General features: G+C 41.3%; 1 protein-coding gene across 1 annotated transcript in view; it reads left to right on the plus strand.

Moving 5' to 3' along the window:
- Positions 1 to 27,657, plus strand: part of PHEX (phosphate regulating endopeptidase X-linked) — a 739,707-nt gene that overhangs the window by 80,985 nt on the left and 631,065 nt on the right. The window contains exons 10-11 of the mRNA XM_058186235.1: positions 9,311 to 9,404; positions 12,550 to 12,678. Of these exons, the coding sequence (XP_058042218.1) occupies positions 9,311 to 9,404; positions 12,550 to 12,678 (223 nt within the window). The remainder of the gene's footprint in view (positions 1 to 9,310; positions 9,405 to 12,549; positions 12,679 to 27,657) is intronic.

Consider the following 27,657-nt stretch of genomic DNA (forward strand, 5'->3'; position numbering starts at 1 on the left):
GGAGGGAGAAGAGGAGGAAGAGAATACAAAGGGGCCAGCTAAGGGTGATTTCCAGGGTGGTGAGATTTCGGAAGACCCAGGGCTGGAAACTCTCTCCCCAGAGGAAGCTGAATTGGATGAGGGCCGGGCGCCACCTGCTGACCAAACAAGGCCGCGCAGGGGAAGGAAAAAGCCAAAAATTCCTCCCATATCAGAGAAATTTGATGGAAATGCGAAGGAGTTGGGACTGTTCCTGGCGAAAGTGAATGACCACATGATAGACTGGGGGGAAGATTACTGGTCACAGGCAGCACAAGTGAGAGCTGTGACTCATAATTTGACCGGAAGAGCAGCTGCGTGGTATGTGTCGTTACATACAAACCACTCCCCCTTACTGCAAAACTACGAGCATTTTATGACTGCACTGAGGAGGAGGTTTGAGGACCCCCTGGCAGAGCAAAAGGCCAAAGGTCGGATGAAAACCATCAGGCAAGGGAGGAGACCGGTGGCTGAGTATAACCAGGAGTTCAGTGATTTAGTTCCCTTGATGAGAGGGTGGTCGGAGGTGACCCTTGTAGACATTTTCAAAGATGGTCTGAATGGAGATCTCTATGAACTGTGTCGAGCACGAGCCTCTCCAACTACGCTGTATGGCTGGTACACCCTGGCAGCAGAGATGGAAATCGAGCTAGTGAAGGACCGCGGCAGAAGACAGCGCACTGGAGGGCCATCCCTTGGCCGTTTTCCTGAAGGCACCTATAGGGACGTCCCTAGATTGGAGGGAGGAAGACCACGTTCGTCTGCGTGCTACAGATGTGGAAAAGAAGGCCACCGAGCAGCCATCTGTAGGGTTAAGTTGATACCAAGCGCGACCCCTGGTGGTGAAAAAGAACCAGTGAAGCCAGCAGCTAAGGCGCGTAAACCAGCAAAAGTGGAGGAGGGCGTTGCCAAGAAGGGCACGCCCATCAAGGAGGATGGCGAAGTGTCGGCTGATACTGACGACAGCAAAACCACGTCAGAGTCCGATGAAGACCTTCTGGTGAGTTGGGCACGGGGCCCCTTGGACATTCCAGTTAATCTACATGTACCCTCTTCGGGTAATAAGGGGGAACTGCTAGCCCTACTCGATTCTGGATGCACTAGATGTATGGTCAGTCCCGAACTAGTAGAGAAAATGGAACTAAGGTTGAGAACCTTAAGTAGGCCCATAGCGTTTGCCCAGTTAGATGGCTCTGTGGCAGGGGGAGGGCCCGCCCATTTCGTAACGGAACCCATAGAAATGATAATAGGAGACCACCGCGAAATTCTGAACTTCATAGTAGCCCCAGGAATGGACCAACCCCTGTTGTTAGGCTTGTCATGGTTGCGAAATGGAACCCCATATTAACTGGAGAACGGGGTCCCTCGTTTCCGTTCCAAAACCTTAAAAGGGAAAAGGAACCCAAGAAGGGACCTACCGTGACCTTACACCAGGATAAGTTAGGGGCAATGATTGAACGGATAGACGGGGAAGAGAGAATACCCAAGGAATACTGGGACTTGCGAGAAGTCTTTAGTGAGAAAGCATCAGACGTACTTCCTCCCCATAGGCCTATTGACTGTGCCATAGACATCCTTCCGGGGGTAAAGCTTCCAAAGCCAAAAGCTTATCCCATGACCCAAAAGGAATTGGGAGAACTACGTAAATTCATAGACAAAACCTAGAGCGGGCTTTATCCAACCGGCTAGGCCTCGTGTGGCGCCAGTGATGTTCCGGGAAAAGAAAGATGGCTCCTTTCATCTTATAGTTGACTATAGGAACCTAAACGCAGTGTCGAAAACATATATCCCATGCCCTCATGAAAGATATGTTAGCACATTTAGCGAAGGAAAATTCTTCACCAAACTGGACCTGAGAAGCCTACTACAGAGTTCGTATAAAGAGGGGATGAATGGAAAACCGCTTTCAACTGTCCACTAGGATGTTTCCAGTTTCGAGTACTGCCATTTGGACTGCAGGGGCGCCGCAGTTTTATGCAACTAATAAATGAAATACTCCATCAGCATTTATTCAAAGGGTTCTTGTCTACCTTGACGACATACTTATCTATACAGAAACAATGGAAGAACATATTAAACTAGTAAGAGCTGTACTCAAAAGTTATTATCTGCAGAACTATATTGCAAGCTATCCAAATGTGATTTCCATCAAACCAAAATAGACTACTTAGGTATCGCATTTCGCTGATGGGTTAGAAATGGATCCAGAAAAGTGAAAGCTGTCTTGAATGGGCCCCCACGCACACGCAAACAACTCCAAAGTTTTTGGGATTCGCAAATTTCTATCGTCAATTCATCCCTCCTTTGCTCAAATTGCTTTACCAATAACTAACCTCTTAAAACCAAAGGAGACACGAAACCCAAACCATCATTACCCCTCGAATGGACAATGGAATGTCAGGCAGCATTTGAAAAATTAAACGACTTTTGCCGCTGAACCTATTTTAAAGCACCCTGACATGGATGTTCCTTTTGTAATACAAGCTGATGCAAGTGATGTAGCGGTCGGAGCCGTCCTGCTCCAAAACAATGCTGATGGTAATTTACAACCCTGTGCTTTCACTTCTCGAAAATTGACTGAAACTGAAAGACGATGGGCTATTTGGGAAAAGGAAGCATTTGCAGTTCATTGGGCTCTACGCACATGGAGACAATTCTTAGAAGGTTCAAATCATCCTTTTGAAGTTTGGACTGATCACAAAAATCTAGAAGCTCTAAAGACTCCTAGAAAACTTTCACCTAAACAAGCCCGCTGGGCTCAATATTTTAACCGCTTTAATTTTACTTTACATTATATTCCTGGAGGAAAAAACTTTTTAGCAGATGCTCTCTCACGTTTACCCCAATACAATTGCACTCGCTCCGAGGTGGTTCAACCAATACTTCCCGTACAACAGTTGGCGGCCCCAGCAATAACTAGAAGCCACTCCAAAGCTGACCCCTCACTCCCAGATGAACTAACCAAGTCGTTTAAAGAAGCTTTAAACACCGATGACTGGTACTTAACCCATTCCCATGAATGCACACTCCGTGATGGACTAGCTTGGATTGGAACAAAACTATATGTTCCTCTATCACTCAGAGAAACCATCCTACAACGATGCCATGATGCCAAAATGGCAGGGCATTTTGGATTTGTGAAAACTTTGCATCTTCTTAAAAGACAGTTTTGGTGGCCAAGTCTTAAAAAAGACATTCAAGCATATGTAGCAAGTTGCCCTATTTGTGCATCATCCAAAAGGCCTCCAGGAAAACCTCCTGGACTACTTCAAACTGTAGCCAGGCCAGGAACCCCATGGAAAGAAATATCCATGGATTTCATAGTGGAATTACCTGAAAGTTCAGGCAATACTGTTATATGGGTTGTGACTGACCTTTTCTCCAAACAAGTCCATTTTATTCCATGTTCAAAAATACCCTCCTCAAAGACTCTAGCAAAGTTGTTTGTACAACACATTTATAGACTTCACGGAGTTCCTGATCGCATCATTTCAGATCGAGGAGTTCAATTCACTTCTCAATTTTGGAAAGAATTTTTACGACTCATTGGCTCTGCCCAAGGATTAAGCTCCTCCCATCATCCTCAAACTAATGGAAGCTGTGAACGTTCGAACTCTGTACTAGAACAATATCTACGATGTTATGTTAACTACCAGCAAGACAATTGGTCTGATCTCTTACCTTTTGCTGAAGTTGCCTACAACAACTCAATTCATAGTAGCACAGGATTTACTCCCTTTAAAATAGCTTCAGGTCAAGATTTTGTTCCTATCTCGGAACTCCCGAAGGAAGAAACTACTGTTTCCTCTTTGTCAGAATGGATAGATCAAATACAAAGCACATGGAAAATGACTCGCAAAGCGATCGACGACGCTCACCGAGCGCATAAAAAACAAGCAGATAAAAAAAGGTCCCCTGAGAATAAATATCAAGTGGGCGATAAAGTTTATCTTTCCACCAAATATCTTCAAACCACTCAGAAATCTAAGAAACTTGGACCCAAATATGTGGGACCTTTCCCCATAGTAAAAATCATCAACCCCGTGACGGTACAACTAGATTTACCAAAAACACTTAGAAGAATCCACCCCGTTTTCCATGTCAGTTTGCTGAAACCTGAACACACGTCTACTTTCCGTCCTAACCGTACACCCCCTCCTATACCAATTCTCATAGAGGGAGAACAACACTTTGAAATAAAAGAAATTTTAGATTCAAGAAAACATAGAAATAAAATTCAATATCTTATTTCCTGGAAACATTTCCCGTTATCCCAAGCTGAATGGGTGAACAAAGAAGATGTTCGTGCATCGGAAAAGATAGCACAATTCTATAAAAAATATCCTGACAAACCCTAACTTCTCTTTTTCTTTCTAGGACTGACGTCCTTGTTGCAGGAGGGCCGAATGTCAGCCTCCACTCCAATCTTCATATAGTTTTGAATGATTATATCAGTAGATAGAATGTAAAATGTTTATTTCTGTATTATAAACTGTTAAGGAAATGAGATGTATCATGCCTCCGTCCAGGGTGAGGGAAAGGAGCCTATTATGTGTGTCGGCTGACATGACAGGGGGGAGGGATGATTAAATATTGAGTGTTATCAGCGCGCGCTTTTCTAACCGACACTTCATTCCTAAGTTGACTGACATCCAGAGACCTGTGGAAGAAGATTACCACGAGGGGCCGTGAAGGAGTTGGCATTGGACCAGACCAGCCTGACCTCCTGGAGGAGGAGGGACAATTGGGGGGATATGATATGTTAGCCATATTTTGTCTCAGTTCCAGCTTTGCTTGGCTGCCCTCAAGACTGTAAAAGTAAAAGTACTTGTTTTCATTCCAAATGGAGTCAAGGTGATTTCTTTCCTATTTACCGTCGGAGGTAGCCTGACAGGTATTAGTACCTCATTGATCTTGATTATATCCCTCTGTTAAAGTAATTTAGGATTGCATTGGCTTTTTTTACTGCTGCTGCACACTGTTGGCTCATATTTAATTGGTTGTCCACTAAGACTCAAAGATCCCTCTCACATTTACTGCTATTAAGCCTGGTTTCACCCAGTCTATATGTGTACTTTTAGTTTTTCTTGCCTAAGTGTAAGACTTTACTTTTCTTTACATTGAATTTCATTTTGTTAAATAGGGCCCAGTATTGAAGTCTGTAAAGATCCATCTGGATCTTAAAACTATCATTTAGGGTGTTGGCTATTCCTGCCAGCTTAGTATCATCTGCAAATTTGGTAAATTCCCCTTCTATTCCCTCATCTAAGTCATTTATGAAGATATTGAAGAGTACTGGGCCTAAGACAGAACCTTATGGCACCTCACTGCAGAACCTTGTGGCACCACAGTCAAAAAGAGGGTTGTTAAAATATTTACAGACCCCTCGCATCCTGGACATAAACTGTTTCAACTCCTACCCTCAAAACAAGGCTATAGAGCAGGGGTCTCCAACCTTGGCAAAGCTGGCTGAGGAATTCTGGGAATTGAAGTCCACAAGTCTTAAACTTGCCAAGGTTGGAGACCCCTGCTATAGAGCACTGCATACTACAACTAGACACAAGAACAGTTTTTTCCAGAATGCAATCACTCTGCTAAACAAATAATTCCCTCAACACTATCAAACTATTTACTAAGTCTACACTATTATTAATCTTTTTTTTTATTCAAAAAGTTTTACAGAAAATTTTCCCCCCCTTTTCCCCCACCTCCCCTTCCCCCTCCCTTCACAACCCCCCTCCCCCCCCCCGACTTCCCGGAACAAGCACAAGGTATAGTTAAAAATAAAACAAATATATGCTAAAAAATTTTCGTCCCAACTTAATTATACCCCTACAATTATCAATTCCTAACTTCCCCCGAAAACAATCAAAAATAATACATCATAATCATTCAAAAACAGTCCGATAACTCTTAGTCTGATATCTACTTTGAATATAGTCAATCCATTTTTTCCATTCCTTTAAGTATCTTTCTTGCGTTTTGTCTTTCAAAAAGGCTGATATCTTCGCCATCTCAGCCAAATTGGCAACTTTCAATATCCATTCTTCTATTGTAGGTACTTCTTTTTTCTTCCAGTATTGTCCTATTAGTAATCTTGCAGAGATTTTAATTGCAAATTACCTCTTTCAGTATACAAATGATCTTTATATGTAATCATTTCCTGATTCTGTTCTATATTTATATTCTCTGTTGTATGTCTAGGACTTGCCCATATAGGAACCTTATAATTTAGTTTGTAAGAGTATTTTTTCCAAACACGCAGAAGAGCAGTTCTTAACACATGATTTTTAAAGGCCTTATCCACTTTTTTGTCATAAATTAAATATGCATGCCATCCATATAGCAAGTCATAACCTTCTATATTCAAAATTCTTTCCTCCGTTAAATTAAACCAATCACTTATTACAGAGAGAGCAGCTGCTTCATAGTATAATTTAAAATTGGGCATTTTTAAACCTCCCCTTTCCCAGGAATCTTGAATTATTTTCATTTTAACCCTAGCTTTTTTACCTTCCCATATAAATTTATTAATTCCCTTCTGCCATTCCTCAAGATTCTTATCTTTCTTAATTATTGGTATCATCTGAAAGAGGAATAACAATCTAGGTAAAACATTCATTTTAATAGCAGCTATTCTCCCCAGCAAGGATAATTGCAATTTTTTCCAAACAATCGTATTTCCAAAATATGAACTTTTTGCCATAAAACCTCATAGTTATTCTTATACAATTTCACATTTGACGATGTAATATAGACCCCTAAGTATTTAACCTTCTTTACAATTTCAAATCCTGTTATTTCCTCTAATTTTTCTTTCTGTTGTCTGGCCATATTTTTTATTATCACTTTTGTCTTTTTCTGATTTACCTTAAACCCTGAAACCTTCCCATATTGATCAATTATTTCCAACAAAGATTTACTAGAGTTTATAGGGTTTGTTAAAGTAATCACCAGGTCATCTGCAAAAGCTCTCAGCTTATATTCATATTGTCTAACTTTAATTCCCTCTATCTCCTTTACTTCTCGTATTTTATCCAATAATGATTCTAGAGTTAGAATAAACAATAATGGTGATAAAGGACATCCCTGTCTTGTTCCTTTCGCAATCTTAAAAGGTTCTGTTAAGCTACCATTAATTATAATCTGTGCTGTTTGCTTTCCATAAATTGCCCTAATTATTCTTGTAAAACCATCTCCAAATTGCATCTTTTCTATTAATTTAAATAAAAAATCCCAATGCAATCGATCAAAAGCTTTCTCTGCATCAAGAAAAATAAATGCTGCTGGAATAAAATGTTTCTTTTCTAAATACTCCAGTAAATTAACAATCTGCCTAACACTATTCCTCATCTGTCTCCCTTTTATAAATCCAGATTGATCATTATGAATTCTTCGCTGCAAAATCAACATTAATCTATTAGCTATTATTTTAACAAAAATCTTATAATCATTATTTAAAAGTAAGATTGGCCTATAGTTCCCAGGTTTAGAACAATCCTGTTCCTCTTTTGGTATCAATGAAATAAAAGAGGTTCTCCATGAGGGGGGAATTCCCCCTCCGATTTGTATCTGATTAAATAATTCCTTAAGTGGACCTAACATCTCATCCTGTAAATTCCTATAATAATTAACTGTAAGCCCATCCGTACCAGGAATTTTCCCCATTTTTAATTGTTTAATTACCAAAATAATTTCTTCAGAAGTTATAGGCCGATTCAGTTCATCCGTTTGTTCTAAAGTTAAATTTTTAACCTTATATTCCTTCAAATAATTATCAATATCCCTGTTCAATATCTTCAAATCTTTAAGATATAAATTTTTATAATATTCTAAAAAAGCTTTTTTAATTTTATCCTGTTGGTATCTCTCTTTACCTTTATATTCTATTTTTTCTATAGTACATTGTTTTTGTCTTTTCCTTAAGGTATATGCTAACCACCTACCAGGTCTATTTGCATTACAAAAAGTATTATGTTTGGCATATTGTATATTTGTTGCCACCTGATCAGCTATTATTATATTAAATTGATTCTGTAATAACTTTATGGCATCTTTAAGTTTTTGATCATGCGGGTTATGTATTAATAATTGTTGTTTCTTATAAATTTCCTCTTCTAAATACCTACGCTGTCTTTGTTGCTTATTTCTCTATCTATTATTAATATATATTAATACACCTCTCATAAAAGCTTTACTGGCGTCCCAAACCATTTCTATCGATGTTTCGTTATTCAAATTATAATCAAAAAATTCTTTCATCTGCTTTTTACATTGATTTACATTATTCTGATATCTAAACAAATTTTCATTTAATCTCCAAGTTCTTCTACCTTCTTTTCCATATTGCAATTCCATCCAAACAGGACTATGATCAGACAAACATCTTGGAAATATCTTAGTTTTCTTCACCTTAAAATTATTAATCTTGTCATCGTTCCTATCACCCATCTCCTCCCACTTATGACTATGCCTGTAACCTTGTTGTTGGTATCCTTATGATTTATATTGACTGTTTCCTAATATGGTTTGATTGCTTATTTGTACCCTAGGACCAGGGGTGAAATGTTCCCGGTTTGGATTGAATTGCCCAATCTGGTAGCGATGGTGGCGGGTGGTTCGGAGAACCGGTAGTAAAAATCCCTGCCCGTCCCCCATGCCCAGCTGGGCTGTGCGATCATCAGAGGGTTTTTGGTTTTTTTTACTTTTAAAAGCATTTTTTCTTTGGCTGAAAAAATGCTTTTAAAAGTAAAAAAAAAAAGCCTCTGATGATCGTGCGGCTCAGCTGGGATCATCAGAGGCTTTTAAAAGCATTTTTTTACAACCTCTTTGGCTGAAGAGTTTGTAGAAAAAATGCTTTTAAAAGGCTCCTCTGATGATCCCAGCTGAGTTGCCTGATCATCAGAGGCTTTTTTTTCTTTTAAATCAGTTCAGGCAACTCAGCTGGAATCGTCAGAGGAACCTTTTAAAAGCATTTTTTTCTACAACCTGTTTGGCTGAAGAGATTGTAAAAAATGCTTTTAAAAGTACAAAAAAGTTGGCCACGCCCACCCAGTCACATTACCCCCCCAAGCCATGCCCACAGAACCGGTAGTAAAAAAAATTGGATTCCACCAATGTTCTACTGTAATATGTTTTTGTCAATTCATACTTTGCCCATTAATTTCTAAGTAAGTTGACATTGCAGTGAATAAGAAATTTAAAAAATATTATGTATATTTCTAGTATTGGCTGTACATTGGAACACATAGATCTAACTGGTCTAACTGGTCTTCACTTGTATGTATTACAGGACTATTGCCAACTATCTGGTATGGAGAATGGTTTATTCAAGAATATTTAACCTCAGTCGACGTTTTCAATATAGGTGGCTAGAATTTTCAAGGGTAAGTATGTGACATCAATATCCATGTTATCCATGGCAATAAGATCAATAACAGCATTTGATATCCATATTTCATGAACTTCTGTAATTTTTTTAAAAATAATTTTTTATTTCCATTTTCCAACATCATATTTATGTACAAACTATTATCCATCATTAATCATTAATTTTTATTTATTACTTATTCAAGCCTGCCCTACTGCCACTTCCTTTCTTCACAACCTCCCACTACCCTCTACTACTTTCCCATCCTTCATCTCCTTCACTTTACTACTTCCTCTCCTCCTTCTCCATTCCTCCCTTCTTCCACCCTATCTAACCTTCTTATTCCCCTCCTCCTTCTCAACTCTTTCCTACCTACTTTCTTCCCTCCTTCTACCCCTCTCTCCGTTTCTTTCTGAAATGGCAGTCGGGCAGCCCCAATATCATTTTAAATTTTAATTTCATATCTTCAAACATTACTGTACATTAATAAACAATCCATGTATCATTTCCCCCCCCTTTCCCCCCCTCCTCCCCCTTTTCCCCCGGACTTCCCAGAGCAAATACCAGGAATTATGACCAACAATCACAAGTTAAAGTATACAAAATATACATAACCTCCCACCCTCAAAAATGTAAAACTTTAAATCCCCTCACAATAAAAATAAAGAGATAGGAAAGAATAATAAAAAAGAAAAGAAGCAGTACCAACTTCACATATTACTTCTTCTTAAAATCCATTTTTAAAATTAATCCATCTTCTCAAAATCAAATTTTTTCCACTTGTATATTCCTTCAAATTTCATAAGTCCATTTCTTAAATTACAGTCCATCTTCTCAAACTCAAATTTTTATCACATATATTTGTTCAATTGCCATAACATTTAATGTCCATTCTTCTTACAGTCCATTTTAAAAATTAGTCCATCTCCTAAAATTCAAATTTTTTCCCCCACTTGTATATTCCTTCAAATTTCAGTCCATTTCTTAAATTACAATCCAGCTTCTCAAACTCAAATTCTCATCACTTATATATTTCTTCAATTGTCATAACATTTAATGTCCGATCTTCCAATACTACTCTATCAATCAAATATCATTTCGAATAAAGTCTCTCAAATACAATATTTCCAGCTTAACTTCATAACTTTTACTGTCTATAAACGTGTCAATTAAAACAAATAATCATTTAAATTACATCCACAATGTAACAGTAAAGTTAAAATCATTACATCCACAACATTATCTAAATTCATAAATTTTACTTTCCATCCTTCACAATTAAATAATATCATCCTATAGGTTTATACCATACAAATAACAAATAACAAAAATCCTATAATTTATATCCTAAACAAATCAGTTCCAAAAATTAACCATAATCATCATATTCACATCTTAAATATTCCTCCCCTCTCCTATTCTATTTTCCATCGTTTCCAAACCAGTTAACTTAGCATCTAACAACAAAGGATTCCCACTCTTTAAAACATTAATATAGAAATGTCTTGCTTTCATAACTGAATTAAGAAAATACTTTCTACCTCTAAAATTCACTGACAAACCCATTGGAACTTCCCATCTAAAATATATCTGATGTTTCTTAAACTCATCCACTAAAAAAGCAAATTCTCTTCTCTTTCTTAACATTTTAGGAGGAATTTCCTTCATCATTTTTATATCTTGTCCCAATATTTGAAATTTATTTTTATAAAAGGCTTGCAAAATTTCATACCTAATCTTTTTAGTTGTAAAATAAATAACCACATCCCTCGGTACTCTATTTTGTCTTGCCCACCAAGAATTAACACGATAAATTCTTTCAATATTAATCTCAAAGTCTTCTGGCTCCACACCCTTTATCTGAGCAAAGGCTTGCGTAAAAATCTCTTTTAAATTTTCCTTCCTACTTTGCCTCAACCCCCTCACCCTTATAGCATATTCCATTAATCTATATTGTACTCTTTCTTCATCTGCCTTATCTACTTTTGCCTGTATATCTTCCATCTTATTACCTAAGTTCCAATTATTTTGATTCTTTTGAATTTCCTCTATTTTCCTTTGCAACTCTAAATTAGCTTTATTAATTTCTTCAAGATTATCTTCCATCTGAATACAAGAGCTTAATGTTTGCGCAATTACATCCTTTACCATTTTCATTTCCCTCTTCTGCTCTTCCACCACTTCCTTAAAATCCAAATCTCTTTCTCTATTTCATCAAATTTTTGATCTATTTCTGAAAAACCAATCTCCAAAAACTCCTGTAAAAAATTTCTTAATTCCTTTTTAATTTCTTCTTTTAATTTTCGAATCTGAACTGAAGAAATTTCAAAGTTTTTAGTGACTTTTGGTACTACTTGCTTAAAAGCCATTTTTTAAAATATAACTTAATAATGGACAAAAAGAGGTTAAAAAAGAAAAATTCAAAAAACTTTTCTTCTAAATCACTATAATCCCAAAGAAGAAGAAAAAATATAAATCATAAAATTTTCATTTCTTCCATTTAGTCAGTGTATTCCTGTATATCTTCTAGTTCCACACTAGCTGTTAATAAGCCTTTCCTTAACTTTCATTTCCAATACACACATTCCACAAAACGCCATTTGCTTTCTTCTCTCCTATCTTCACAACAAATATATCCTCAGGGGCTTGCAGTCTTCTTACAAACAAATGCTAGAACTCCAGTTTCTGCTCCGTCCGCGTTGCAATCCATCATAAATCAATTTCTGCCACGGAGACTATGAACTTCTGTAATTTGATATACCGCGCCTGAGCTTTTGTAGAGCTCAATGCATATTGAACTTCTAACCTTTCCCATATCATTGGGATTTGGTTCCTGACAACAATTTTTTAAAAAGGAATCTTTAGAGATTCTTCGTTATTTGAAAAAATTTATATGGCCAACTATATTATATAAAATCACTCTCAATGGCTGACAATTAATAGAACACAGAAAAAAAAATCTTACATATCACCAAGTGCTGTTATGCTTCCACCACAAAAACATAAATGCTGGGCTTACCTCCCACCCAGGTCCAATGCTTATGGGGAAAAGCCAGGTCTTAATGGCCTTTAAGAAGACAAGGAGGGTAGGATTGCTCTGTACAGCTACAGAAAAGGCTATACCGGAACTTACTATAATATATCAATCTTAATTCAAACAGGTAATCCAGGGAACAGCATCTTTAGTGCCTCAATGGGATAAATGTGTAAACTTCGTAGAAAGTGCTCTCCCATATGTTGTTGGCAAAATATTTGTAGAACTACATTTCCAAGAAGATAAGAGAGAAATGGTAGGTTTTATTTTGTTTTATTAATTTTTTAAAATATTTGTTTGATTGTTTCAACACAGTAAACAATAGTAGAAGAGTTCACAGCAATTATACCAAATTAAGGAATTAATATTATTCTATTGTGGAAAATGAAGAGTCCCAGCTTCAGGAACAAATCAAATCCACATGAGCCGTGAGACTTTTTAAGAAGGATTTGCTTGTCTTCTCAACAACTGAACATTGATAATACAAGAGCTGGAAAATAACAAATCTTAAATTGGAGTTAAAAAGCACTAGAACATTAAAATGTGGCAAGAATTAATAGAGCTGATTAAAACTGTACATTTATCATTTGATGTGGATGGAAAAAAGTCAAAAATTGCATCGGAGCACATTCAACAGGATGAACAAGCGACCAATGAGAAGCAAGAAAACAACATTGAAGATAAAGATACTGATGAAAAATTAAAAGATTACATTTGGAATAGCAATGAAAAAAAGAGAATGAATAATAGCCTTAAAGATTTCACTGGAGTTAACAGTGCAAAAAATAGAGTGGTTAGAAAGAAGCAAAAGAGACAGATTACTAATGGGAAAATGAGTAAGAGGAATGATTACATTGGGGTTAACAATGGTAAAAATAGAAAATTTAGAGGAAAAAAGATGAATGATTACATTGGGATTAACAATGGGGAAATAAGGAAGATAAGAGGAGAAAAGGGGAATAGATTAAAACAGAATAAAAGAGAGGATAACTATAAAAAGAAAAAAAAGAAAAGAGGTGAAATATTAGTTGGACCAGGAGAAAATGGTTAACAGCAGTGATGGGATTCAAGTAATTTAACAATCGGTTCTCTGCCCTAATAATTTCTTCCAACAATCAGTTTGCCAAACTGCTCAGAAAGTTAACAACCGGTTCTCCCGAAGTGGTGCAAACTGGCTGAATCCCACCACTGGTTAAAAGGAGTAATTAATGGATAGGAGGAAGGGTAATATGATATAAATGTAAAGTAATAATTGTATTAATATTAATATTAGGTGATTATATTAATTTATTTTATTTATTTATTTATTTATTTTTATTTTATTAAATTTTTATACTGCCCTTCTCCCGAAGGACTCAGGGCAGTGTACAGCCAGAAATAAAATACAAGATATATACAATTAAAAGAAATTAAAATATAGCAATTACTAAACGGCTGATAGTTAAAAATGAATTTAAAATTAAAAATATTAATAAAACCCCAATATAAAATCAAACTATTATGCCAGTCCCGCTTGAGTAAATAAATATGTTTTTGGCTCACGACGGAAGGTCCGAAGATCAGGCACTTGACGTAGGCCAGGGGGGAGTTCATTCCAGAGCGTCGATGCTCCCACAGAGAAGGCCCTACTCCTGGGGGCCGCCAGCCGACATTGTTTGGCGGACGGCACCCTGAGCAGACCCTCTCTGTGAGAGCGTACGGGTCGGTAGGAGGCATACGGTAACAGCAGGCGGTCTCGTAAGTACCCGGGTCCTAAGCCATGGAGCGCTTTAAAGGTGGTAACCAGAATCTTGAAGCGCACCCGAAAGACCACAGGAAGCCAGTGCAGACTACGGAGCAGTGGTGTTACATGGGAGCCTCGAGCGGCTCCCATTACTACTCGCGCAGCTGCATTCTGGACTAACTGCAGCCTCTGGGTGCACCTCAAGGGCAGCCCCATGTAGAGAGCATTGCAGTAATCCAGCCGAGACGTAACCAGAGCATGAGTGACTGTGCATAGGGCATCCCAGTCAAGGAAGGGACGCAACTGGCGGACCAAGCGAACTTGGTAAAAGGCCCTCCTGGAGACGGCCGCCAGATGTTCATCAAAGGACAGCCGTCCATCCAGGAGGACGCCCAAGTTGCGACCCACCTCCTTTGGGGCCACTAACTCGCCCCCAACAGTCAGCTGCGGGTGCAGCTGACTGTACCGGGGTGCCGGCATCCACAGCCACTCCGTCTTGGAGGGATTGAGCTTGAGTCTGTTTCTCCCCATCCAGACCCGTACAGCTTCCAGGCACCGGGACAGCACTTCGACCGCTTCGTTGGGGTGGTCCGGGGTGGAAAAGTACAGCTGAGTATCATCAGCGTACAGATGATAACTCACCCCGAAACCACTGATGACCTCACCCAGCGGCTTCATATAGATGTTGAACAGGGTAGGCGAGAGAATCGACCCCTGAGGTACTCCACAAGTGAGGCACCTCGAGGACGACCTCTGCCCCCCTGTCAACACCGTCTGTGACCGGTCGGAGAGATAGGAGGAGAACCACCGATAAACGGTGCCTCCCACTCCCAATCCCTCCAACCGGCGCAGCAGGATACCATGGTCGATGGTATCAAAAGCCGCTGAGAGATCTAATAGGACCAAGGCAGAGGAGCAACCCCTGTCCCTGGCCCTTCAGAGGTCATCCACCAACGCGACCAAAGCAGTCTCCATGCTGTAGCCGGGTCGGAAGCCGGACTGGAACGGGTCTAGATAGACAGCTTCCTCCAGGTGCCGAGGGAGCTGCCATGCAACCACACTCTCTACAACCTTCGCCACAAAGCGAAGGTTGGAGACTGGACGGTAATTTCCCAAAATAGCTGGGTCCAGGGAAGGCTTCTTCAGGAGAGGTCTCACCACCGCCTCTTTCAAGGCGGCGGGAAAGACCCCTTCAACCAAAGAAGCATTTATAATCCCCTGGAGCCAGCCTCGTGTCACTTCCTGAGCAGCCAGCACTAACCAGGAAGGACACGGATCCAGTAAACATGTAGTTGCATGCAACCTCCCCAGCAACCTGTCCACGTCCTCGAGAGCCACAGAATCAAACTCATCCCAAATAACCTCAACAAGACGTGTCTCCGCCATCTCGGCTGGATCATCGCAATCATGGTCCAAGCCATCACGAAGCTGAACGATTTTATCGTATAGATAACCGTTAAACTCCTCAGCTCGTCCCCGTAGGGGGTCATCCCGTCCCTCCTGTTGAAGTAGGGAACGGGTCACCCGAAACAGGGCGGCCGGGCGGTTATCTGCCGATGCAATGAGGGTGGAAACGTAGGAACGTTTCGCCTCCCTCATTGCCACTAGGTAGGTCTTAGTAAAAGACCTCACTAGTGTCCGATCAGCCTCGGAACGGCTGGACCTCCAAATACTCTCTAGGCGTCTTCTCCGGCGTTTCATCTCTCTCAGCTCCTCGGAAAACCAGGGAGCCAATTGAGATCTACGCCGGATCAGAGGCCACAAAGGCACGACACGGTCCAAAGCCCCAGCCGCGGCCCGTTCCCAAGCCGCAACCAGTTCTTCAGTCGTGCCGTGGGTAAGATCCTCAGGAAACGGCCCAAGCTCCGTCAGGAACCTCTCCGGGTCCATCAGGCACCTGGGACGGAACCAACGTATTGACTCCGTCTCCCTGCGGCGGGGAGCGGCGGTCTGAAAATCTAGGCGAAGAAGGAAATGATCTGACCATGACACCGGTTCTTTCACTATATCTCCTAAATCCAGATCATTTACCCACTGACCAGAGATAAAAATCAAGTTTAGCGCGCCTCCCCCAATGTGTGTAGGGCCATCAGTTACCTGAATCAGGTCCAAGGCCGTCATGGAGGCCTGGAACTCCTGAACCACCGTTGATGACAAGCCGGCCCGAAGCTGAACGATTTTATCGTATAGATAACCGTTAAACTCCTCAGCACGTCCCTGCAACGGGTCATCTCGCTCCCCCTGGTGAAGGAGAGAACGAGTCACCCGAAACAGGGCAGCCGGGCGGTTATCTGCCGACGCAATGAGGGACGAGACGTAGGAACGTCTGGCTTCCCTCAGTGCCACAAGGTAGGTTCTATTACAGGACCTCACTTGTGTCCGATCAGCCTCTGAACGACTGGACCTCCACGAACTCTCTAGGCGTCTTCTCTGGCGTTTCATCCCCCTCAGCTCCTCGGAGAACCAAGGAGCCGGTTGGGATCTACGCCGGGTCAGAGGCCGCAAAGGCACGACACGGTCTAAAGCCCCAGCCGCGGCCCGTTCCCAGGCCGCGACTAGTTCCTCAGCCGTGCCGTGAGCCAGACCCTCAGGAAATGGCCCAAGTTCCGTCTGGAACCTCTCCGGGTCCATCAGGCGCCTGGGACGGAACCAACGTATTGGTTCCATCTCCCTGCGGTGGTGAGTAGCGGTCAGAAAGTCTAGACGAAGGAGAGAGTGATCTGACCATGACAAAGGTTCAGTGACTATATCCCTCAAGTCCAGATCCTTCAACCACTGACCAGAGAGAAAAATCAAGTCCAGCGTGCCTCCCCCGATGTGAGTGGGGCCATCCACTACTTGAGTCAGGTCCAAGGCCGTCATGGAAGCCATGAACTCCCAAGCAGCTGTCGATGATGCGCCGGAAGATGGCAAGTTGAAATCCCCCATGACAATAAGTCTGGGGGTCTCCACTGCCACCCCAGCCAACACCTCCAGAAGCTCGGGCAGGGCAGCTGTCACGTAGCAAGGAGCCAGGTACACGACAAACAAGCCCATCTGACACCTATGACCCCACCTCACAAAGAGGGATTCACACCCGGCAATCTGAGGTACAGTGGTCTCCCTCGGCTCTAGGCTCTCTCTAATAACAACCGCCACTCCCCCGCCCCTACCCTGAGCCCTCGGCTGATGGAGTGCCCGGAAACCCGGTGGGCACATTTCCACAAGGGGCACACCCCCTTCCATGCCCAACCAGGTTTCCGTAACGCCTATAAGGTCCGCGGCACCCCCCTGAATAAGATCATGTATTAGGGGGGCCTTCTTGACCACAGACCGGGCGTTGCACAACATAAGCCGAAGGCCCAGGCTCTGAGGGTCTTGACCATCCGGGAAACAGGAGAAGGAAGGGGGATCGGGGCGCGCGATCACCTGCAAACATTGAGCGTGCGCCCCCCCAGGACGATACGATCCCCCCCTTCCGCCATATCTGCCCCTCCCACTTACTGTACAGATGGAACCACCCTCTCCAAAAGGAACGCAATCTCCCCCCCTAACCTCCGAACCCGTTAAATGACCGCCACGAGCACACGCAAGGACTGGCTCCCCCCCGACGGGCTACCCCTAACGCCCGCCCTAGCCCTCCCACCCCTTAAAAACGCCCTATCTAAAAAAACCCAAAGGCTCTTCCTCTTCGCATGCCACCTCTGTGGGTCCCAAGACCCGTCATTGAGGCCGGCCCTAGGTAAAGAAGCGGGCCATTCCTGCGAGGCGGGGGCACCTCGCAGGTGCAAGAGTTCCAAGGCTGAATATCGCATAAAGTGCATAAATAGGAGATAGAGGCCGATGAGAGGTAGTACCGTCCAGGGTGGTAGAATGTTATATCAAGGTTATATGGATACCCATCTTCCGACAACTCTTCAGATGGTGGCTGGCATAAAGATGGAATAGATTGAAAAAATGGTCAGATAGAGTCTATGGTGACAATAAGACTACTACTCTGCCCAAAGCTCAGTCCTAAAATCCGTAACATGAAAGCGGTGGTAATTCTTCCCCTGTCAGCGGTGTCCACAGATGTCCACAGATGTTTCCAAGCGGGTCCTCTGATAGATCATAAATCGGTCCCAAATAATCTTCCCGAGCGGTTCCAAAGAAGCAACCATGGCCAAAGAGTCTCAAATGGCCAGTGCCAAGTATAGTCCAGATGACAATCCAAGTCCAGATGACAGACGTTGCAGATGACAATGCAACTATTCCGGCACTGCAGAACAACTATTGTAATCCCGGGAAGAAGCAGGCCTAATTAGGCCAGGAAACCTCCATGCTCCCCCCCCATTATTTTCACCTTGATAGTCCGGGGCTAAAAGCTTCTCCAGGCCAGCCACTCGCTCCTGGGTCACAAGTCCTGTCCAGGTCTGCCCATTCCACCAGGCCAGGTCTAACACACAACCCGACCAAACACCTCCGAACGGGGGCCAGTTCACTGGAAAATGCCGCCGATGAAATCGCGGCCAGGAGCAAAGATAAAAGGTAAAAAGTCTCGGGGAGGAGCCATGGAGGACCCAACACAGCCCTTCACCCCCACTCCCAAATGGAAGTGGGGGATAGGAAGCGCCGAAGCAGACAAAAACCCGCTGGATGGACCAAGCAGGGCCAAACAGGGCCACACAGGAGAGAAAAGAAAAACAAGCCGCGGTCTCACTCTTCTACGAGAGATAAGCCGCGGCCTCGCCTCACGCCTCACGCCCAGGGAAAAGGCCGCCGTCCGCAACTCGCCCCATCCTTCCGGTCTCGTTCTCAGCAGCCGTGGCTCCGAGAAGGTTGGCAGACCCCTCCCACGGCTGCTCGAAAGATGGCAAGTCCGACCGGGGGGTACAAGCTGCTCCGGAAGCCTCCTGGATGCCGCCAACCCTTCGGTAATCCCGTCGGCGGCTCCGATCTCCTATCGAGCCGACATCTTGCGCATGCGCAGAGTCATGCATCTTGCGCATGCGCAGAGTTTAAAAAGCAATAGAAAAATTATGTTTACTTAAAAAAATGAATATAATTTTTTGTGATTGAAATAATGGAATTTAGGGAAAAAGTTTGAAACTGTATCATGTGAAAAGGGAATAATGGGAAAATATTTGAAGAGGATGATTTAGAGTTAGGGTTAAATATTAGAAAAATGATTTGAAACTAAAGGGTTTTAACTTGGAGGAAGCAATGAGAGGAGGTGAAAAAAGAGAGAAAAATTGATTAATGATTATAGATTAGGGCGAATGGTAAGATTAGTTATATAATAGAAATAAGGAAAATAAAATAAAAATTAGAGAGAAAGAATATTATGGCAAAAAATGAGATATATAAATTGTGATGGGAGATAACTAAAAGTTTTTAAACTGAGATAACTTGGCTGATACTCTGTTCAGAAAAAAATGCATTGTTTGTTTATTTTTGTGTATGTTAAAAAATAAAAAAAACTTTTATAAAAAAACCCCCAAAAGTGCAAACTAAGTGTCAGGCTACCTCCGACTATAATTAGGAAAGAATACACCTTGACTTCATTTGGAACAAAGACAAGTACTTTTACTTTTTACAGTCATGATAGCAGCCAAGCTAAGTTGGAACTGAGACAAAATATGGCTAACATATCATATCCCCCCATTTGTCCCTCCTCCTCCAGGAGGTCAGGCTGGTTTGGTCCAATGCCAGCTTCTTCTCAGCCCCTCGTGGTAATCTTCTTCCACAGGTCTCTAGATGTCAGTCATCTTAGGAATGCAGTGTCTGTTAGAAAAACGTGCGCTGATAACACTCAGTCGTTAATCATCCCTCCCCCCTGTTATGTCAGCCGACACTCTTAATAGGCTCCTTTCCCTTACCCTGTACGGTGGTATGATACATCTCATTTCCTAAAGAGTTTTATAATACAGAAATAAATATTTTACATTCTATCTACTGGTATAATCATTCCAAAGCATATGAGGATTGGAGTGGAGGCTAACATTCGGCCCTCCTGCAACAAGGACGTCAGTCCTAGAAAGAAAAAAGAGAAGTTAGGGTTTGTCAGGATATTTTTTATAGAATTGTGCTATCTTTTCCGATGCACGAACATCTTCTTTGTTCACCCATTCAGCTTCGGATAACGGGAAGTGTTTCCAGGAAATAAGATATTGAATCTTATTCCTATGTTTTCTTGAATCTAAAATTTCTTTTATTTCAAAGTGTTGTTCTCCCTCTATGAGAATCGGTATAGGAGGGGGTGTACGGTTAGGACGGAAAGCAGACATGTGTTCAGGTTTCAGCAAACTCACATGGAAAACGGGGTGGATTCTCCTAAGTGTTTTTGGTAAATCTAGTTGTACCGTTACGGGGTTGATGATTTTTACTATGGGGAAAGGTCCCACGTATTTGGGTCCAAGTTTCTTAGATTTTTGAGTGGTTTGAAGATATTTGGTGGAGAGATAAACCTTATCGCCAACTTGATATTTGTTTTCAGGGGACCTTTTTTTATCTGCTTGTTTTTTATGCGCACGATGAGCATCGTCGATCGCTTTGCGAGTCATTTTCCATGTGCTTTGTATTTGATCTATCCATTCTGACAAAGAGGAAACAGTAGTTTCTTCCTTCGGGAGTTCCGAGATAGGAACAAAATCTTGACCTGAAGCTATTTTAAAAGGAGTAAATCCCGTGCTACTATGAATTGAGTTGTTGTAGGCAACTTCAGCAAACGGTAAGAGATCTGCCCAATTGTCTTGCTGGTAGTTAACATAACATCGCAGATATTGTTCTAGTACAGAGTTTGAACGTTCACAGCTTCCATTAGTTTGGGGATGATGGGAGGAGCTCAATCCGGAGCCAATGAGTCGTAAAAATTCTCTCCAAAATTGAGAAGTGAATTGAACTCCTCGATCTGAAATGATGCGATCAGGAACTCCGTGGAGTCTATAAATGTGTTGTACAAACAACTTCGCTAGAGTCTTTGAGGAGGGTATTTTTGAACATGGAATAAAATGGACTTGTTTGGAGAAAAGGTCAGTTACTACCCATATAACAGTATTGCCTGAACTTTCAGGTAATTCCACTATGAAATCCATGGATATTTCTTTCCATGGGGTTCCTGGTCTGGCTACCGTTTGAAGCAGTCCAGGAGGTTTTCCTGGAGGCCTTTTGGATGATGCGCAAATAGGACAACTTGCTACATATGCTTGAACGTCTTTTTTAAGACTTGGCCACCAAAATTGTCTTTTAAGAAGATGCAAAGTTTTTACAAATCCAAAATGTCCTGCCATTTTAGCATCATGACATCGTTGTAGGATGGTTTCTCTGAGTGATAGAGGAACATATAGTTTTGTTCCAATCCAAGCTAGTCCATCACGGAGTGTGCATTCGTGGGAATGCGTTAAGTACCAGTCATCGGTGTTTAAAGCTTCTTTAAACGACTTGGTCAGTTCATCTGGGAGCGAGGGGTCAGCCTTGGAGTGGCTTCTAGTTATTGCTGGGGCTGCCAACTGTTGGACGGAAGTATTGGTCAACCACCTCGGGCAGTGCAATTGTATTGGGGCAACGTGAGAGCATCCGCTAAAGTTTTTCCCCAGGAATGTAATGTAAAGTAAAATTAAAACGGTTAAAATATTGAGACCAGCGAGTTTGTTTAGGTGAAAGTTTTCTAGGAGTCTTTAGAGCTTCTAGATTTTTGTGATCAGTCCAAACTTCAAAAGGATGATTTGAACCCTCTAAGAATTGTCTCCATGTCCGTAGAGCCCAATGAACTGCAAATGCTTCCTTTTCCCAAATAGCCCATCGTCTTTCAGTTTCAGTCAATTTTCGTGAAGTGAAAGCACAGGGTTGTAGTTTACCATCAGTATTGTTTTGGAGCAAAACGGCTCCGACTGCAACATCACTTGCATCAGCTTGTATTACAAAAGGAATATCCATGTCAGGGTGCTTTAAAATAGGTTCATGGCAAAGAGTCGTTTCAATTTTTCAAATGCTGCCTGACATTCCATTGTCCATTCGAGAGGTAATGATGGTTTGGGTTTCGTGTCTCCTTTAGTTTTCAAGAGGTTGGTGATTGGTAAAGCAATTTGAGCAAAGGAGGGGATGAATTGACGATAGAAGTTTGCGAATCCTAAAAAACTTTGGAGTTGCTTGCGTGTGCGTGGGGGGGCCCATTCCAAGACAGCTTTTACTTTCTCTGGATCCATTTCTAACCCATCAGCTGAAATGCAATATCCTAAATAGTCTATTTTGGTTTGATGGAAATCACATTTAGATAGCTTGCAATATAGTTCTGCAGATAATAACTTTTTGAGAACAGTTCTTACTAGTTTAATATGTTCTTCCATTGTTTCAGTATAGATAAGTATGTCGTCAAGGTAGACAAGAACTCCTTTGAACAGATGCTGATGGAGTATTTCATTAATTAGTTGCATAAAAACTGCGGGCCCCCTGCAGTCAAAGGGCAGTACTCGAAACTGGAAACATCCTAGTGGACAGTTGAAGGCGGTTTTCCATTCATCCCCTCTTTATACGAACTCTGTAGTACGCTTCTCGCAGGTCCAGTTTGGTGAAGAATTTTCCCTTCGCTAAATGTGCTAACATATCTTTCATGAGTGGCATGGGGTATATGTTTTCGGCGCACACGGCGTTTAGGTTCCTATAGTCAACTATAAGACGAAACGAGCCATCTTTCTTTTCCCGGAACATCACTGGCACAGCCACGAGGTCTAGCCGGTTGGATAAACCTCGCTCAAGGTTTTTGTCTATGAATTTCGTAGCTCACCCAATTCTTTTGGGTCATGGGATAAGCTTTTGGTTTTGGAAGCTTTACCCCGGAAGGATGTCTATGGCACAGTCAATAGGCCTATGGGAGGAAATCGTCTGATGCTTTCTCACTAAAGACTTCTCGCAAGTCCCAGTATTCCTTGGGTATTCTCTCCTCCCGTCTATCCGTTCGATTATTGCCCCAACGTATCCTGGTGCATGGCACAGTAGATCCTTCTTGGGTTCCCTTTTCCCTTTTAATGTTTTGGAACGGAAACGTGGGACTCCCGTTCTCCAGTTAATATGGGGTTCCATTTCATAACCATGACAGGCCTAGCAACAGGGGTTGGTCCATTCCTGGGGCTACTATGAAGTTCAGAATTTCGCGGTGGTCTCCTATTATCATTTCTATGGGTTCTGTTACGAAATGGGCGGGCCCTCCCCCTGCCACAGAGCCATCCAACTGGGCAAACGCTATGGGCCTACTTAGGGTTCTCAACCTTAGTTCCATTTTCTCTACTAGTTCGGGACTGACCATACATCTAGTGCATCCAGAATCGAGTAGTGCTAGCAGTTCCCCCTTATTACCCGAAGAGGGTACATGTATATTGACTGGAATGTCCAAGGGGCCCCGTGCCCAACTCACCAGAAGGTCTTCATCGGACTCTGATGTGGTTTTGCTGTCGTCAGTATCGGTCGACGCTTCGCCATCCTCTTTGATGGGCGTGCCCTTCTTGGCAACGCCCTCCCCCACTTTTGCCGGTTTACGCGCCTTAGCCACTGGTTTCACTGGTTCCTTTTCACCACCAGAGGTCGCGCTTGGTATCAACTTAACCCTACAGTCGGCTGCTCGGTGGCCTTCTTTTCCACATCTGTAGCACGCAGACGAACGTGGTCTTCCTCCCTCCAATCTAGGGGCGTCCCTATAGGTACCTCCTGGAGAACGCCAAGGGATGGCCTCCAGTGCGCTGTCTTCTGCCACGGTCCTTCACTAGTTCGATTTCCATCTCTGCTGCCAGGTGTACCAGCCATACAGCGTGGTTGGAGAGGCTCGGGCTCGACAGTTGAGATCTCCATTCAGACCATCTTTGAAAATGTCACAAGGGTCACCTCCACCACCCTCTCATCAAGGGAACTAAATCACTGAACTCCTGGTTATAATCAGCCACGGTCTCCTCCCTTGCCTGATGGTTTCATCGACCCTTGGCCTTTTGCTCTGCCAGGGGTCCTCAAACCTCCTCCTCAGTGCAGTCATAAAATGCTCATAGTTTTGCAGTAAGGGGAGTGGTTGGTATACGACACATACCACGCAGCTGCTCTTCCGGTCAAATTGTGGGTCACAGCTCTCACTTGTGCTGCCTGTGACCAATAATCTTCCCCCCAGTCTATCATGTGGTCATTCACTTTCGCCAGGAACAGTCCCAATTCCTTCGCATTTCCATCAAATTTCTCTGATATGGGGGGAATTTTGGGCTTTTTCCTTCCCCTGCGCGGCCTTGCTTGGTCAGCAGGTGGCGCCCAGCCCCCATCCAATTCAGCTTCCTCTGGGGAGAGAGTTCCCGGCTCTTCAGAAATCTCAACGCCCTGGGAATCACCTCTAACGGGCCTCTTTGTAATTTCTTCTTCCTCTTCCCCTCCCCCCTTGGAGGACTGAACAGGGGATTCATACCTTTGGTGAGCAGCTTGCCTTACTTTCACTTCACGAAATAGGCGTAGTGCTTCTTCCAATTGGAGGCTGTCTCTGACTTTCTACTCCTCAGCCCACTCGGAAAAAGTGCGCAGTTTCTCCTTTCTCCTTGTAGTTACTCCAGAGGGAGGTTCCTTTTTTTTTTTTTTTTGCAAATTTTTTTTATTTTTCCATAATAATTCCCACAATTTGACCAGTGTACAATACAATCACTTATCCAACAATCAGTCCTATACTCAAATTATACTCAGTCAGGGCTGCTCGACTGCCACTCCCCCCTTTAATCCTTTCTTCCCTTCTCATCCTTCTTAAACTTCCCCCACCACCTTCTCCTCGCTTTCCTACTTCCCCTCCTCTTTCCCACTTCTCACTACCATCCTTTCTAACCCTCTATCTCCTTCTTCTCCTCCTCCTATCCTTTCTTCTCCCTTCCTTCTTTCCTCCCTACCCACCTACCTACCTACTTTCTTCCTTCTTTACTCCTCTTTCCTTACCCTTTCCTTCGGGAGTGTTTGCCGAGCAGTCCCGACATTACACCATTCAACTTGTTTAATTCTACCATTATTCCTGTACAATGGCAACCAATCAATTTATAGTCTTCCCTTCCGCCTCCTTCCCCCGAGACTTCCCAGAACAGAATACAGGGTATTGTAACTAACAAACATAATCTAAAATATAACATAAAACATATTCCATTTCACACCATCACACTATCAATTCCCTTCTTTCTTAAACTAATACATAATAATTCCTAACTTCACTCAAAAACTAATTGATATTTTTTAATCTGATACTTATTTTGAATATAATCAATCCACTTCCTCCATTCCAATATATATTTTTCTTGTGTACAGTCTTTCAAGTAGGCAGAAATTTTGCCATTTCTGCTAAATTTGATACTTTACTAATCCATTCTCCAATTGTAGGTAAGTCTTCTTTCTTCCAATATTGTGCAATCAATAATCTTGCAGCAGTTATTAAATTCAGAATCAGTTTTGTCTCTATAACAGTGCAATCTGAGATTATTCCTAATAAAAGAACTGTGGAACAAACTTGATCTTCTTTTTCAAAATGTTCTGCATAATCCACCATATTTTAATCCAAAAGGCTTTAACTTTTTTGCAAGTCCACCATATATGATAATAGGTAGCATCCTCACAATCACATCTCCAACATTTTGCTTTCACATTTGGATACATACATGACAGTTTTTTAGGATCTAAATGCCATCTATAAAACATTTTATAAAAATTTTCTCTTAAATTTTGTGCTTGTGAATTTAACATTCCTCACCCAAATTTTTTCCCATGTTTCTAACATTATAGGTTGTTGAAAATTTTGTGCCCATTTTACCATACAATCTTTAACCAACTCCATTTCTGAATCAATTTCAACCAATACATTATATAATCTCTTTATATGCTGTTGACCTTGATCTTTTATTTGTTTTACCAGATTATCATCACTTTGCCTTATACCAATTTTCTGATCTATTTTCCATCTAGATTGCAATTGTCCATACTGGAACCATGTATAATTTCTTCCTTCATCCTCAATTTCTCCTAGATTTCAACTGTAATTCCCCTTTTTCCATAGTCAAAAGCTCTTTGTAAGTGATAACTTCCATTTTTTGTAATATATTTATATTCTCTATCATATGTCTGGGGATGGTCCATATTGGTATCTTTCCATCTAACTTATATTGATATTTTTTCCAAATCCTCAACAACGCACTTCTGACCATATTATTCTTAAATGTCTTATCAATTTTCTTGTCATATATTACATATCGTGCCATCCATATAACAAACCATAACCTTCTATATTCAAAATCCTTTCCTCTGTTAAATTAATCCAATCAGAAATTAAAGTTAAAACAACTGCATCATAGTACAATTTCAAATTAGGCATTTTAAACCCCTCTTTCCTAACGCCTTGCATTATTTTTAACTTTATCCTCGGTTTTTACCCTTCCATACAAATTTATTAATCCTTTTGCCATTCTTGTAAATTTGCATCTTTCTTCAAAATTGGAATCATTTGAAACAAAAATAAAAATCTAGGCAAAACATTCATTTTATAGCTGCCACTCTTCCCAACAATGATAATTGTAACTTCTTCCATTCTCCATTTCTTTAATTACTTTTCCCACAATACCTCATAATTGTTTTATATAATTTTACATTCGATGCTGTAATGTATACTCCTAAGTATTTAACCTTTTTAACTACTTCATATCCAGTTATTCTTTCTAATTCTTCCCTCTGATGTGTATTCATATTTTTAATTATCATTTTTGTCTTCTGTTGATTCACTTTAAACCCAGATACCTTACTATACTGATCAATTGTCTCCATCAAATATACAGCTGAATGTATTGGTTGAGATAAAGAAACAACCAAATCATCTGCAAACGCTCTTAATTTATAATCTTGATTTTTAATTCTAATTCCTTTTATTCGATCTAACTCAATAATATTTCCAAAGTTAGAATGAATAATAATGGTGACAAGGGACATCCTTGTCTAGTCCCTTTCTCAATCTTGAAAGATTCTGTTAATCCACCATTTACTATTATTTGAGCTGTTTGCTTTTGATATATAGCCTTAATTGCTTGAATAAAATAATCCCCAAATTGCATTTTTTCTATTACTTTAAACAAAACTGCCAATCCAATCTATCAAAAGCTTTTTCGCATCCAAAAGAGGAATCCTGCTGAAACCTGGCTGTTTCCTTCCAAATATTCAAGTAAATTTACAATTTGTCTCATATTATATCTCATCTGTCTCCCCTTAATAAATCCTGATTGGTCATTATGAGTTAATTGGTTCATCAGTGGCATCAATCTATTCGCTAGTATCTTAGCAAATATCTTATAATCAGTATTTAAAAGCGATATTGGCCTATAATTCTCTGGTTTAACACCATCTCGATCTTCTTTAGGTATTAATGAGATAAAAGCTGTCCTCCATGAAGGAGGAGCTTCTCATCCCCTTTGTATTCTGTTAAATAACTCCTTAAGTGGTACAATCATCTCATTTTGTAAATTTTTATAATAAGTAGTTGTCAAGCCATCTGTACCTGGTGCTTTATTCGCTTTAAGC

This window comes from Ahaetulla prasina, chromosome 5 (assembly GCF_028640845.1).
Source record: "Ahaetulla prasina isolate Xishuangbanna chromosome 5, ASM2864084v1, whole genome shotgun sequence".
In the NCBI taxonomy this organism is placed as follows: Eukaryota; Metazoa; Chordata; class Lepidosauria; order Squamata; family Colubridae; genus Ahaetulla; species Ahaetulla prasina.